Raw genomic sequence first — 15,282 nt, 5'->3', positions numbered from 1 at the left:
AGAAATTACCTCATGAAAAATCAGGTTGGTGTTGAAGAACCACAGAACATGTAATCATGGTTTTTATGCAATGCATACCTGTTTGACAAAAAGAGTCATCGAGGGGATTCATTGAGAGGTGCAAACCCTTAAGATAAAATATTTGATTCCTCATGTTACAGCAACATTGCTAGTTGCACCTGGATAATTTCTGCACGTTTGAACCCCTAGCAACTTTAGACCCTGAATGATTGGGTAAACTGTCTTAATCCTGCTTTTTGTTAGAAGCATTCTAGTTTGCCTTGTGAAGGTGACTTTCAGCGTTGCTTTTCACACATAAATATGACGAGGATTTATTGTGCTTTCAACTATAGCTGTTACAAGTCTTCAAAAGCGCTGTCCTTTTTATCCGTTCAGTTCTGGTAATCGGCTCATAAGAATGGTTGGCCGTGGTGCAGGTGATGGAAGTGAGATTCAATCTGCATTAGCTGAGTGGACAGGTCAACGAACAGTGCCAAATGTGTTTATTGGAGGAAACCACATCGGTGGCTGTGATTGTAAGATTAAAATTTTCTTTTCTTCCTTTATAGATAATAAACTCTGTAACAGATCCTCTAAGACATTTTAAAGGAAGTTTAAAGAAAGAGGAATAAAGAAAGGCAAATGTGAAGACTCACATCCCTATCCTTTTCTCTTCAAACTTCCTCTGACATTAATTTAACAAGATCCTAGCTCAAGCAAACACAAGTTTAATGATATTAAATTTGATTTCATATAATCGTTAATGTTAATTTGCTACTTTTATGAAGCCACAACTGCATTGCACAATCAAGGGAAGTTGGTATCGTTGCTAACTTCGGCTGGGGCTCTTGCTGCTGCTTCTTCTACTTGAAAGGAGCAACATAGCTATTATGTAGCTGATCAGTTAACTTGTATAATAAAGAACAGGCTCCACTGTCTGGTGCTTTGGGTTACATATAACAGCTGTGTGGTACTTTGGGTTTTATATAACTCTTGAAACTCTGGTACTTTGGGTTTCATATAACTCTTGAAACTCTAGACTTTACTTTATTATTGTAGTCGCTGCAATATCGTATTTATATTTAAATTCTGATGAGTGTCAGTGAGACGATTGCTGAAAGAAGTAAAAACCAAAGGATATCAAGTCCCCGAGTCATCCTTGGCAATAGATGCGAAGTCTCGTAATTCAAATTCTGATTATTGCATTTCAGGTTGATCCTTCGAACGCTGATTTTGAAACTATTTACCTACTTTGTAGGTAAAAAAAAGATGTGCTCGGTGGGAAAGAGGTTTCAATTTAATCCTTTAGCTTGAAACTCTTGCTCCCTCTCCTGATTTAACTGAAACAGTCATTTATGAAAAATGGGAAGTGTCAAATATAAATGAAATAGTATTTTCTAAGGAAAAAACCAACTTCTATGCTCGGCTAGGTTAGCTTCCCAGCTGCCCAAAAAAAAAAAATTATAGCAATAAATATTTTTTTTCTTAACATCGTACATATTTCAAATTCTCACAAGTACCCATGTTCATCCTATTCTCAGTCTAATGACAACTATAATGAGACGATAAAGAAAGAGGAGTAGTAGAAAAAATAAGCGGATCATCCAATTTTTTTCCCCCGGATTATGTTCAACTTCAATGTCTGCTTAGTTGCTCTGCTAGAACCTTTGAATTCAGTTCTTGGAAGCTTCAATTATTACATTGACTCAATTGCGGCAATTTGTTTGATTATATGATCCTTTGTTGTATAAGAGTATGTAAAAGAGCCCAGCCATGCACTCCGCAGTGACGAAAGCTGAATTCAGTTTTGCTACAGCTCAAACCGCAGGTGCTTTTATAGGCGCTCAACATAGAAACACTCTCAAAATCTCAATCCTTAGCATTGATGAGAGGAAGGGAACCGTTTTGACAGAAAATAATGTTTCAAATCAACAATGAGTACAAACATGCCATAACATGGAATATGCATCAATGCCATCACAAAGTACCTGCCATTCACCAGAAACCAATAGGATTAGGCATTGTAAAGATTATAATACAAAAGGGAAGTAGAGAAACTGGAAATTCTGTTGGATAATGTTCCTTTGTTTAGGTTAATTCATCACTGGTTCTAATCAAAGTTTTCACTTTCAACTTTTTTTTCCCCCAAAAAAGAAAATAATTTACATGGCCATTGACAATAAACCTTAATGATAAGGCAGTACCCTTTTGCCCAAAAGTACCAGTGAGATAGATATTAAGATATTGAATCTGTACAGCCATCATGCAAAAGGGGAACTCTGGTTGTCAACTGGGTAATAAATATGCCAATATCTAGAGGTACTATAACCTTGCTTTGCACTAGTAACGTTATATCGTTTGAATTGACAATATGCAAATGTTCAAGAAACGAGTGAGATCCCATACCACAATGGAGCGTAGGGTAATGACAAATCAAGAAATGGATATGGCCACCTGCAACAAGAAGATTGTCAATATTGTCCTTAAATACCTAAATGTGTTCGAGGCTCTGACACGAAGAAGGATAGTGAAGGTTACCAAATTGACACAAAAGCATGAAGAATCCACTGAAAAATGACGAAAGCACCAGTCCATAGCACAAAGAAAGAGATCCGAAACCAGGGCAGTTGCTGAAAGGTGGAGGTTACACTTAGCATCAGCCTTAAGCAATTATACCAATCAAGGAGAGAAAAGGCTTTGAAAATATTCACCAGGCAATTCAAAGCTGTGTCTCCAAGAAGCAAAACAACATTCAGTGTATGCATATTCACCGTCATCTACACGAGAGAAGATTGATCAGATTGAATCATCAAGGGCAAGTAACAAAATGATCACATGAATCTTGAAAATGGAGAATAACGGATACATATATAAAATGCCGTTATGCTACATTTGACTGCAGGTATCTTTGTCCACAAAAAACTTCAAAAAAATTATTATGCTTTTAGTTTTTTTATGTTTGAAGACCTGCTACATTCTTTATGAAACACTTATAAAAACAAACAATTAATCACTATTGCAAACCAAAAGCAACGAAAGTATAAGAGTAAAAGCACTCTTTAAGGTTTAGTACTCACAAAACTTAAATCGTAATCCCTGATGGTAAGAAATGGGAATATAACACACCAGTATACGCTATCTGTAAGCATCACTGCACCTGCATTTGTCTGTTTAGATATATAGTTAAAGGCAGAAAAATAAATGAAAACTAAATGAAATATCCATGCACTTGGAAGGTGAGCGCATAATTTTAGAAAATTAAGCATATAAATTGAACAAGCTAGGCAAAAGCATGCTTCTAACTCGCAGATGAAGAAGAAGATGATGATGACGACGATGAGATAAAATGAAAGAGATGGAAGAAAGGATAAAAGATGAGGCCGCACTTAAAAGGTATAGGAAGTACAGACATAGACAATATGAAATAACAAGCAAATATGAGGGAAAGCAAAGCAATCAAGCTACCTGGAATAGAACTTCCATAATATAACTCAAAATGCCTATGAATCGATTTTCATGTGATAGATTTGTAGAATTCTGATGCAAGAGAGGTGCGCTTGACCCTTGCTCTGCATCTGTTCCAGCAAAACTAAAATTAAAGGTGCTGCTTCTTGATTTTTGAAACTGATGACACCCATACACAGAGAGCATAGATGCACACTACAAAAAAGTACAAACTGTAAGATTCAAGTATGTTGAGACTGAAGAAATTATGCTTTCTGTGAAAGCTTTTGCCCTAGCATCATGAGCTATATATACAATGTATGCAATACGTATTCATCAAAGGTCAACTTTGTTTCTGATTGAACTGAATACTTATAAGAAGAAAGCTAGAGATGTACCCCAAAATAAACGGTAACTAGAGTAAAGGTCCACCTGCAAGAAACCCATGACAACTATAAGCAAAAGTTAGCATTAATTTCGGATAGAAATGGAAAGCATATTTTCCAAAGCAAGAATAATGTTAAAAGCATCATAAGTGAATTTTGACTTTAATCATAATGCTTAATCAATATCCCAGAACGACTTACTGAGTGTAGTATAAATAAATGGTACCACCATTAGAGAGAATTTTAGCCACTAATGTCACTAAAAGCAAAACGAATGCAGCAACCCGATAAACTAGCAAACAGACAGGGTGAATTCCTTTTAGGCATGGTTTCCATGCTTCATCACCGCATAAAATCCGGTTCCTGTCCTGCTGGTTATCTCCTTTTGCAGGGGCCAAATGCCTTGAACCTTCACGCTTCCATATGATCAACAATGCAATAATCATAGGAAGCAAAACTGAAGCTGAACACAGTAAGACCCTCCAGTTTAACCAATAACTAATGTTGGTCACATGTGCGGTATTCCGCAGCTGCATCCTGCAATAGGACCGCGGCCTCATATTAAAATAATTTTAGACTTAGCACTGAAGCTAAGAATTAACAGACCCTCGGCACCCAAAGTATATTTCATGACAAATATAAAAAAATGGCAACCAATAATATGGTTCTCTTACACGCTGATAGTGAGTAATTAAGTATGCAGATCCTAATTAGTGCATGAAGAAATTCTAACGAGTGTGTTACGCTTCCCGAAATGAGCGCAGTAAATTGTAACATGACAATACATTTGCAGAGAGGACTCTGCATGCAGACACCCGTTCAGTAATTTTGTCTAGTAATTAATTGATAAACTTTCTCCATTATGCAACTCCAAATGAAAGTCCCAAATTAAAGTATGCTCATTTAATGATTATGCATCCCGAATGAAACCAATGGAGTAGAGCCGGCTACATTTACATCCAGAAAGGATGTGAATTTTATTAACGGTATCTCTTCTTCCAAACATTCCGTAAAACTCTACAATATCATCAAGTGAAATGAAGATACACCCACGGGGCAAACAATAGTTGATTTTCCACCAGCATCATCAAACTCATGCAACAAGCAACCTTGATTTCAATGACACGCCAAAAGATAATCGTTGGAAGCAGAAACAATCAAACATTTCAATGAGCCCTAACGAAATTAAATGCGGGTGAAAACCTGATAGAAATATGTGAACTGTGGAAGCGGTGGGGAACAACCAAACGTCACGAAACAGGTTGGCGCCAATGAGACGGTAATCGCCTACCGGAGATGGGAAAAAAATAGGAATCAAGCTTTTGAACTGTTGCAGATAGATAAATGAATGAGAAGCAGCGACTCCTGGCTTTGTCTTCCCTGCAACCTTACCGTCCGGCTAAGGAACGGGAAAGATGAATTGCGACAATTTCGGGGAATTTTTGAGAAAATAAATATTGAAGGATTTATCTGTAAATAGTGGAATTAAGGATTTTGACTATTGAATTCATGTTAAACTCATGCCGCATTTCCACGTTTGCTTATTGCCGAGGCTCTGTTGCGGTGTCGTCCTCGTGTTTCACTGATCCACGCCATCAATTTTAAGGCCTCATCAGTGCCTCTGAGCTCGTTAAAATCTGCCACGTTGCAGGTTTTGCGGTTTACCGCCTTTTTTTTTTGTCAAATAAATCTTCTTTTTTTTTTTTTTTTTTTTTTTTTTTACTTTGTTGTTATCCTGTATTCAGTTGATAATGATATTTCGCTCTGTTGCGACAAAAAATAATTTTCTTTCTTAGAAATTATCATTATTTATAACAACTTCTCAATTCGAAAAAAAATAAATTTGTTTAAAAATATTGCTAATTTTTTATTGGCAAACATAAAAATCTTCTTATTTCAGACAATTCTATTTGAGATAGTAAATGTAAATATTTTTCTCAACAAAAATTTGAATCCGAGAGAGACCTAAGCTCTTGCTAATTCTAATGCAAAGAGCCAAAGACAATTTGGATTATTAGCGGAAAAAATAACTTATTTTTAATATAACTTTTAGGAAAGTGAGATTGGAAAATATGAATTCTATTTGGGTTGACTTTTATAAAGATTAGTTTGTAAAATAAAAAAATTGTTTGAATTACGATTGAATAAATAAGTTTAGTTTCTAGAATGACTAAAATAAGTATGACTTTTATTAAATAATGAACAATGATTTAAAATATAAATTTACAATATATAATAATTTTAAATTATTATAATAAGAAAAAAATTATATTTAATGAATAAAATATATTTAAATTAGAAATCACAGTAATGTGAAACTTTTTGAACCAAATAATATTACATAATTAATTGGATAATATACTCAACATAATTTCTGTAAATATAAAATGAAAATAATATTAAAAATTAAAAATACTATAAAAATGTTAAAAGTTATTTTCACTTAACAGGAAATTAAAAACAAACAACTAAACATAGAAAGAAGCATAAAAACAATATAAACATAAAAGTAAAATGTCTTTTAGTCCCAAAAAATTGCTTTTGCATAAATTATAAGTAAATTTTAAATACTTTTACAATCGTACTTAAAAAAGTAATTTTTGATGTACAGATCAGATTGGTTAAAAATTATAACAAACAGCTTCCCAATTTATAAGCCAGCTTATCATGCCCCGAAGCTAACTTTTCATCCCCTAAACGCTTCAGTAAACAGGTTGTATATATTGTGTTTATGAATAGGGGAAAAAGCATATAATTGGGCCGGATACAGGTCATGGGCTATTTTTCTGGCATGGCTTGGCCCATTAACACCATCTGGCTGGCCGAACCATTGACTAACAAGTCTAATGATCATGAAATGCGACAGCATGGATGTTTTCAGAGGGTCCTGGGCCAGCCTCTGGGGTATTGGTAGGCTGGTAAGACTTAAAAACTCATGATTATGAAATCATCATTTGTACTAACGTACTCTTTCATATCTCATTTGAGAAAACTAGTATGACTAAAGGGGTGTTTAGATAGAAACCAAACCATGGTTTCAGAAGTGCTTTTACGGTTTATGAAGTAAATATGTAAAGGAGTTTGTCTCGTTTTGCAGAAAAGTGCTTCTGAAACCATGATTTTCATATTGCCAAACACTCCCTAAATAATGACAAACAGAATTATTGTAAGGTCTAAACAAAAAAATTATAAAAAAGTTTTGATAATAAATGAGTAGGCGTCTTTTTTACACCGTAACTTGTTATTAGAAGGTGCTATCTTATTGTTGAGATTTTTTAGTAGTTATGTTTCTTTTTTTTCAGTCTAATAATACTCTACTCCGCAGGTTCTTATCATAAAGATTATAGTGCGTTTCAAAAGATAATATGATTTGTCGGGGGATTAATTTTCCTCACATGGTATCCTGACTAATTATAAAAATTTATATTTAATAAAACTCTTCTCATTAGTAATTTTTGTTGGGGATAGTGTTAATATTTTTTAAAAAATAATTAATCTCAACTAATTTCGTTAATCATGGAATAAGCAGGTGTTTAGATGGGTAGATCACGCGCAGGGACTGTGGCCCCTCGAGATACTACGTATTCACATGATCTTTACTCCCCGCGTGTCTGCGTCGAGCACAGCGTGACTTCACTTTTTTTTGGTCAAAGTGGATTTTTAAGTTGTCCGGTTCAAACAATTTATAATCTCATATCCCTAGCAATAGCCAGGAAATACCAGAAAGACATGCAATTATAAATCGGGGAAAGCAACGTGTGTGTATTTGCCTTTTAATTTGTTGTTCATTTTATCTCTCATATTTATTTATTTTTATAAGATGGTCTTTATAATAACTATACATGTTAAATGATTCATTACATGATAGTTTTAACTAATACACGTAATCAGTAAAGATATTTTAAAAAAAACAACAGATACTTATTACAAATAAGTAACTTAATTACTTTTTTTAATTTATTTAAACTAACCAACTAGTTTTTATATTAAAATGGACGTAGTATTTGTTATGATTTTTTTTAATTACACCCTAATTAACAAAGTGAAAACAGCTTTCAAAATTTGGCAATAAACTCAATAAATTCAACTCATATCCAGCCAGTGTAATTTTTTTTTTCAAACCAGGCATAACCTGTCTTCAATTATATGTTGTGCCATATAACCAAAGAAGAGTGACAACGGCTGAAAATAAGCTTGTTTAATTGAAGTCTGGTTAAATTAAAAATATTTCAAATAGTAATGTTTTTAATGTTCGTATAGATATTTTTCGAAACACACAGGAGTACTACTTTTTTATTTTAAATAAAAACACACACTATTGGAAGGGAATAAATGATAAGAAAACTCCATCCATGCATTGGAGTTAATTGAAGCACACGGCACGGAAATGACGAGATGGTGTGATCCGAGCGAGGGGGTGGTCCAATCACTGACGGGGAAAGCGCAGAACGAGAGCCTCAAATTCTAACCCCATCGGTTTTGTCATGTCCCTCCCAAGTACCCCATTTCTTGTACGAATGACCCACCCCACGCCTTCCTCTCTTGTCGGCCTCATCTTTGGGATTGCTTCAATTCCCAGTCTCTTTCTTCTACTCTCACGTCACTCAAAAATTATTAAATGAGAATAGTTTTCAAAAATATAGTGTCTGGGAGGGAGGATAAAAAATTTAATAAGTTATTTTATTCATAAGTTTTATATGACATTATTCATAATTCTTTCCATATATTTGTTTTGTATTCTGTAAATTATAATTAAAAAACTGTTTTTGAAGAACCCAATGGTAATTCCAAACAAGCCCTTAAAAGAATAAAACCTGGTCCACTTATGAGATGTTCTATATATTATTGTTTATGTTGAATTAAAAAAATTAATCTTCATTTCAATGTCAAGATGATATAAATATAAAATACTTCTCTTATCTTTAATTCAGGAACTAATTGTGAAGTTGATTTTTTTCTAAATTACACCTATTGATACTCACTCATTCATAATCAAATAGAAAAAAGAATAGGAATATTAAAGAAGATAATTATGATAATTTAATAAAAATATCTTATATTTATTATAATTAACTAATATATGTAACTTTTTTAATCTAATTAAATTAATTAAATAAATCTTACATTAAGAACCGGAAGAGTATAAATTTATATATCTGTAAAAAGATACTCCTCCGGTCCTAATTATAAGACCCAATTGACTTATTTGAGGAAATTAAGGAAGTAAGTTAAGTTGGTTATTTATAATAAATAAGTGTTGTCATTCCTAAAATATTCTTGCTAATTAAGTATATTGGCTAAAACTATCATTATTAGAAGGATTATCTTGGAAAAAAATGCATAAATATAAGAGACAAAATGGATTGGGTCTTATAATTAGGACCAAATAAAAATCAAATTATGTCTTATAATAGGACCGGAGGAGTATAAATTTATGTAATATATTATAATAGCAATTTGACTTCTATGCTAAAATTGAACTCGAAGATAATTGATATCGCTACTCCCCACGCATAACACCAATATTATTTTTTTAATAGTTCGTATGTCTCGTCGATGAACATTTATGCGAAAAAGAACCGTCTGGCTCCTGCCTGCCAAGGTGGTTTATAACTCTAGAGGTGTTTGATTAGAAATCAAAATAAGTTTCAGAAATATTTTTACAGATTATAAAATAAATATGAAGAGAAGATTATTTCGGTTTGTGAAAAAAAATTTTTCTGAAATCGCGGTTTTAAGAACGTGGAAACACCCTTTTATTCTGGTTCATGATTCATGAACCGAGTTTTAATATTATATATATTCCATGCGTATTCAAGATTTCAACTGCAGAATACGGCCATGCTTAACCGTGGGGCTAGGAGCTCGCTAATTCGCTGCTGAAAAGTGAAAAATGGCTCTTTAGCTCATTTGCCCTTTTCATCTCCTGAATTGACAATCTTCGGCTTCTAATAAACGTCCGGCAGCTTTGTGGAGTATTTCATTTTCTCTGATGTTCCTCTGCTTGGTTCATTCTCCATCTTGAGCGGAGCTGGTCGGTGGTTCAACGAAGTCGTTTTACCCTTTTCTTCTCGCAGCTTCTTGTCTTCACTCCTCATGCAGTGATTTATGTTTTCTTCCTCTGTTCTTCCCTCTTTTCATTGACACTGCTGAACCCAAAAAATGCTGAATATTTCGGTGTCACTGTCTTCTATGACTCCAACAATATCACCTTCGTCTCGAAACGCCATAACTAAGCTTCCTCAACTCTCGCACGCATTGTCTTCTTTAGCCACCACAAATTCCCATTCTTTCTCTGGACTTCCATGTGGGAAAGCCTCTTGCCCACCTTCTTATTTGTGTGTTGGAGCTCAAAAATCAGCTTCATTTCTCGTTCCAAGTCGAAAAAATGTAACCTTTAAGGTCACAGCTGCTTTGGTTCCTGAAGCTAACAGTCATGAGCCCAGCAAACCCAATACTTTGATTCGGACGCTACAGCTTGGGGCCATGTTCGGAGTTTGGTATGTTTTGAACATTTACTTCAACGTCTACAACAAACAGGTACTTCGTCTTCATCATTTGTGTTTTACTGTCTGATTTAAGCTTTTCATTCGTTACGCCTGGGCTTCCTCTTTGGTGTGGAATCTTCATATGCTCTATGCTATGAACAGACTCTCAATTTCTGCTTCATTTTAACATCACATCCGCAATTATCGGGGCAGACCATGAATGAAAATCTTCTGATGGGAGGGAAATAAAGAAAGTTTAGACTCTAAATCTTGAAATTCTAAATACGCACACACATTAGTTCTTGAAAGGAATTCTGGTTCCTTACTTGCGACTATTTTTCTTGTTCTCAATGACAATGCGCTGATTGTTTATTAGGTTCTAAAAGTATATCCATTTCCAGCGACAGTGACAGCATTTCAGTTTGGTTACACTGCGCTGATGATTACTTTGATCTGGACTTTTAATCTCTACCCCAAACCAAAGATTAGTCGGGCACAGGTACTTGAATGAAAATGGATTAGTCTTTCCAGTGGGAATTACTTTGCTTCCATACTGCTTACTCTTAGTCATGTACAATTACATCTTTATTCTCAGCTTGTAGCAATCTTTCCGCTGGCTGTGGCTCACACAGTAGGTAACCTTTTGACCAACATTAGCTTTGGAAAGGTTGCTGTGTCTTTCACTCACACAATCAAAGCTTTGGAGCCTCTCTTTACAGTTGTTCTTTCTTCTCTTTTTCTTGGGGAGGTAATGTTGGTGAATTTTTGTTTCCTAGTTGTGTTTTCCTTGATGCTCTGATAGGATAGACCACTTCGTGCTTGTACTTGTCGTGTCAGAATTACCTCTTCTACCATGAAAAATTATTGTGGAGCACGAATGGTTGCGTTCTGTTTCTTCTTCCCCTTCACTGGGGCATTCATCTAGCTTTCTCCTGTCTATGCGTTGTCTTGGGAGTTCTAGTTTACAAATTGAGGCCATTGATGAATGAATTGAGAATAACTCCAAAAAGCTTCTGCCCAATGCCATGGTTTTTTCAATTCTGAACAGTGAATACTTGGTGGTTCTCACTCCTCTGCAGATAATTATGGCTATGGAGTGAACAGAGTTGTAATGAATGAACAACGTTGTCAAAAGTTGTGTATGGTGATACAAAATCATGACCTGCGGCCTGAAAGGCTATCTACTGGTGCTTGTGCACCCCCTTCCACTTTATATGTAACATATCGTAATTTTTAACTTCTCATGAGTTGTTAAGGTTATTTTTTATAAATGGATGTGAACACAAAATTACTTGCAAATTTTTCCCTAATGGTTTGGGCTATTTAGTTATTGGCTCTATGTTACCATTATAAGTTAGACGTACTGCATGAGTATATGTTTCCGCTGATATTCATGCAAAACCATAGTTGTGTTCTTCTTTCTGCTGCGTGCTACAATAATTGATGCTGTCTGGACTTATATTGAATCAGTTCTTGGAAATTTTATGGCTTTAATCAGCTGACTTTATTCCAGTCCTCTATTCACACAGCAACCTACTTTTAGGGTGGTTTCTTCCCTCGTGCCAATAGTTGGTGGAGTGGCACTGGCATCAATGACTGAAGTCTCTTTCAATTGGTAAATGGTCAAACTAAAGTTGTATCCTGGAGGTTTCTTTAGGGAGAATGTTGAATGATTCTGCTAGGGGTATCGCATCTCAAAAATATTAATTAAAAAGTTATTCAAGCAAATCTTGATTATTATGTTTCTTCTCGAAACAGGATTGGTTTCGGTAGTGCTATGGCATCTAACCTTATCAACCAATCACGGAATGTGTTGAGCAAAAAACTTATGGTCAATGAAGAGGTAAAGACTTTCTATTTAGTCTGGTAGCGCTTATTCTTTTTCTTTTTTTTGGGGGGGGGGGGCGCTATTTTGTCAAAAAGATTTTGTTATTTCCATTCATGATATTTTTCTCGGGAGGCCACAAATTCATCTTATTATGGAGCTGTTTCACAGTGTTGCTAATAACCAGAATCCGCTCTTGTCAGGAAAGCTTGGACAACATAAACCTCTACTCAGTTATATCAATAATTTCCTTCATTCTGGCAATCCCATTTGCCATTTCTATGGAAGGGTTTAAGTTTACACCTTCGTTCCTGCAATCTGCTGTAAGAGCAACTTGAATTTCTGTTCACCCCGCTATATTCAGTTTCACTGTTTTTACTTTTCCCTTCCAAGCACTTAAGCTTAAGGAAGACTACTTTCCAAATAACATAGTGTTGTGTTCACTCTGCTCTAGGCAAGCCAAGGATTGAATATTAGAGAGCTATGTGTGAAATTGGTGCTGGCTGGGTTCTGCTTCCATGCGTACCAACAGGTGAGGCCCTTCAAAAATATCTTGTTTTAAGGCTCTTTCTAGTTTATTCTATGAGATCTTGATTCTCGGGTCTTCCTGCTCTTTCCACTGTCACATGCTGAGCAGTGCGTTCTATTTTTCCAAGTCCATCTATTTTGTTCCCGAAGTCTCTTCTATTTGTTATGCAAGTGTAGTTTCCACTCTACCTTGTTCCCCAGCAGAAACCACTTTGCACTTAAATTTTTGGTGTTACAGTCACAGAAAAGTTCTCAAATCCATTTACGAACAGAAAAAATATCTGTTCCCTATAGCTTCCAGGCATTAATTAGATGCCAAACTTCATGTGATCCTGAAAACTTGTATCATTATACAACATGGATCTAGGTTTTCTCCCTTGATCCCATATCAACCTCCAACAGGACATTATTTCCAGAAACGTCGCGACACCAAAAAGTTATGAGCATAATGTATATTGGGTGTTCACAAACACACACACATGTGATATGTAGGTGTGATTTCATGTGCCCTGATACAGTGATGCAACTTTTGAAACTTTGGTGGCAGGTTTCTTATGGGATATTACAGATGGTATCCCCAGTGACGCACTCAGTCGGGAATTGTGTGAAGCGCGTGGTTGTCATAGCATCCTCAATTATCTTCTTTCAGACTCCTGTCTCGCTGGCCAACACCATTGGTAAGTCTCTGGTTAGTCTAGGGGAACAAATACCCCCTGTAAGCTGGAAGTTACGGGTTCAATTCCACTTGTAATCTCAGGACGCTAGTATAGAAATGGCCGGTTAGATAGAGAACCTGTAATGTGTTTGTATTGATGGGTGTTAATGCAGGAACTGCTGTGGCACTTGGTGGCGTATTCTTCTATTCGAGGACTAAGCGGATAAAGCCGAAGGCGGCATAGATTTTCGAGAGCGAGAGAGAAAAGTTAAGTAATGCCTTAAAGGCAAGGAAGATGCTGCTCCAGTGCTTTGTCAATTTATATATGCATTGTTCATTCTTGAACACAGCATGGGAAGAAGCTTGTTCGTGATTGCATGCAAATTTTGAAGCCTTGGATTGCCGCCTTGCACGTGTACGTGAACTTGATGTAGGGGTTCTTTTTAGGTTCAAAAGCTTACTACTTCTGTATTTGTTATGTGTGGATTTTTAAGTAGAATGGGTAATTGCACTCGGCTTATTTATTAGTTAATTTTATACTTTTATTTTATTTTTTTTTCCTCTTGTGATGTTTGATTATTTGAATATGCACTAATTCTAGAGCTTGCAAAAAAAAAAAAAAAAACCTCTTATAAACAAGATATGAGATTCTTGGGGTCAAAAGACAAAAGCAACGAGTATAGAGCTAGTGGGCTGTGGACCCCTCTTCTTGTTTGATGCGAGTGTCGGAAAGGGCAAACGAGATCCATCTGTGTGGAATTTACAATTTTAGACTGATTCCTCATTCCTGATTTAGCAAATACTTAGGGGGTGTTTGGGAATGCATAAAAGCGCTTCTAAGAAGTATTTTTCTGTAAAACGAATCAAATTCTTTCATATATTTACTTCGTAAACCGTAAAAACACTTTTGAAATCATAATTTGGTTCACTTCCAAACATCTTTTAAATTCTTTTTTATTAAAAGCCGTTTGGAACAGTTTATAAATAAGGGGTGTTTGGGATGAAATACGAGATAAGCATTTAAGAGAAATTTTATCTCAATTATGTGAAATGTATTTATAGAGGATTTTTACCGCTCTGTCAGACGAGGCCTATCTAATATGTACACTATAAGTTAGATTGAGGACAAAATAAGGGGCTGCCCCCCCCCCCAAAACAATTTCATGAAGTTGTCTTTTAAAATAAGTTTTAGAAACAAAAAAAAAGTTGTTTTGATGTTCTAAGAAATTACATTTAAAAATAAATATAATGGGTCACAGGGTGAAAATTCCTCAAATTAAAATAAAAAAGGTCATCAAACAGAAAAGAAAGGGTTTACTAATTTTCGCGAGCAAAAAAATATGAAATACAAAAACAAAAACAAAACAAGAAAACAACTAAAAATTGTTTTGGTTTTTAACTTTTTATAAACATGTTTCTTTCTTATTTAAGTATTTTTTTTAAAAATTAAGTAAAATTAGTTTTAATGAGATTTATTAAATAAAGGATAATCTGACTACCTCGATTTAATCTCTATTTAATTTACACGTGTTCCCTTTATTGAAATAACAATGCATATATTTTTACCAGGGGGAAAAAAAATAGTGCGCAGGGGAAAAATATTTTTACCAGGGGATATCGACCACACTCCGCACATGCGTGTTGCCTCTAAATTAAAATTAAAATTAAATTCCTGAGCCCTTCAACATTTACTACTCCGATCTCTAACACAAAGCACCAATACTTACCTTTACCCATACTGACCCGTACATGAAAAAAATTTGGTTTAGGTAAGCTAGACTAATTAAATTGACAAAACATGTTCTTCCCGGTGTTTGTTTAATCTATTGATATTTTTTTCTCATCAGACATTGAATTATATATATATAAATAAGTGCATCTGATTCTGCGCAAGATGAAAGGCCCACATCATGGGGGGGAACAAGTCATGAAGAAATTTTCATGTGGATGTGTGTT

The 15,282-nt window shown here is 35.0% G+C and overlaps 3 protein-coding genes across 3 annotated transcripts; 2 read left to right on the top strand and 1 right to left on the bottom strand.

Annotated features, from left to right (window-relative positions):
* The first annotated feature begins 403 nt into the window (after nt 1-403).
* Nucleotides 404-1,166, top strand: LOC114729468 (glutaredoxin-C6-like). Its single transcript, XM_028916466.1, has 2 exons — nt 404-536; nt 789-1,166. Exons 1-2 carry the CDS (start codon nt 419-421, stop codon nt 869-871), a joined length of 201 nt encoding a protein of 66 aa, XP_028772299.1. The 5' UTR covers nt 404-418; the 3' UTR covers nt 872-1,166.
* Nucleotides 1,167-1,446: 280 nt separating this feature from the next.
* LOC114729467 (uncharacterized) lies at nt 1,447-5,250 on the bottom strand. Its single transcript, XM_028916465.1, has 9 exons — nt 5,034-5,250; nt 4,032-4,367; nt 3,843-3,876; nt 3,466-3,660; nt 3,078-3,167; nt 2,712-2,777; nt 2,539-2,630; nt 2,407-2,454; nt 1,447-1,988 (listed from the first exon to the last, which is right to left on the bottom strand). Exons 2-9 carry the CDS (start codon nt 4,364-4,366, stop codon nt 1,877-1,879), a joined length of 972 nt encoding a protein of 323 aa, XP_028772298.1. The 5' UTR covers nt 4,367; nt 5,034-5,250; the 3' UTR covers nt 1,447-1,876.
* Nucleotides 5,251-9,699: 4,449 nt separating this feature from the next.
* Nucleotides 9,700-13,879, top strand: LOC114729456 (phosphoenolpyruvate/phosphate translocator 2, chloroplastic). The gene is made up of 9 exons (XM_028916449.1): nt 9,700-10,370; nt 10,695-10,817; nt 10,914-11,066; nt 11,848-11,933; nt 12,077-12,161; nt 12,347-12,466; nt 12,598-12,675; nt 13,219-13,348; nt 13,500-13,879. The coding sequence occupies exons 1-9, from the start codon at nt 9,993-9,995 to the stop codon at nt 13,568-13,570; spliced, it is 1,224 nt and encodes a 407-aa protein (XP_028772282.1). The 5' UTR covers nt 9,700-9,992; the 3' UTR covers nt 13,571-13,879.
* Nucleotides 13,880-15,282: the final 1,403 nt, after the last annotated feature.

This window comes from Neltuma alba, unplaced genomic scaffold, assembly GCF_004799145.2.
Source record: "Neltuma alba isolate B1F8T4 unplaced genomic scaffold, ASM479914v2 tig00012638_pilon, whole genome shotgun sequence".
Lineage (NCBI taxonomy): Eukaryota > Viridiplantae > Streptophyta > Magnoliopsida > Fabales > Fabaceae > Neltuma > Neltuma alba.
This window is presented reverse-complemented; position numbering and strand designations above follow the sequence as displayed.

What these genes read in the sequence shown, in the direction of transcription:
- LOC114729468 (XM_028916466.1), top strand. Translation starts at nt 419, where the DNA reads ATGGTTGGCCGTGGTGCAGGTGATGGAAGTGAGATTCAATCTGCATTA. An exon ending in CCACATCGGTGGCTGTGATT is followed by an intron (nt 537 to 788) that starts GTAAGATTAAAA and finishes ACTTTTATGAAG; the next exon opens with CCACAACTGCATTGCACAAT.
- LOC114729467 (XM_028916465.1), bottom strand. Translation starts at nt 4,366, where the DNA reads ATGCAGCTGCGGAATACCGCACATGTGACCAACATTAGTTATTGGTTA. An exon ending in ATTTATTTATACTACACTCA is followed by an intron (nt 3,877 to 4,031) that starts GTAAGTCGTTCT and finishes GGTTTCTTGCAG; the next exon opens with GTGGACCTTTACTCTAGTTA. An exon ending in CATGCTTTTGTGTCAATTTG is followed by an intron (nt 2,455 to 2,538) that starts GTAACCTTCACT and finishes TTCTTGTTGCAG; the next exon opens with GTGGCCATATCCATTTCTTG.
- LOC114729456 (XM_028916449.1), top strand. Translation starts at nt 9,993, where the DNA reads ATGCTGAATATTTCGGTGTCACTGTCTTCTATGACTCCAACAATATCA. An exon ending in CAAAGATTAGTCGGGCACAG is followed by an intron (nt 10,818 to 10,913) that starts GTACTTGAATGA and finishes CTTTATTCTCAG; the next exon opens with CTTGTAGCAATCTTTCCGCT. An exon ending in CTTCTCTTTTTCTTGGGGAG is followed by an intron (nt 11,067 to 11,847) that starts GTAATGTTGGTG and finishes CTATTCACACAG; the next exon opens with CAACCTACTTTTAGGGTGGT.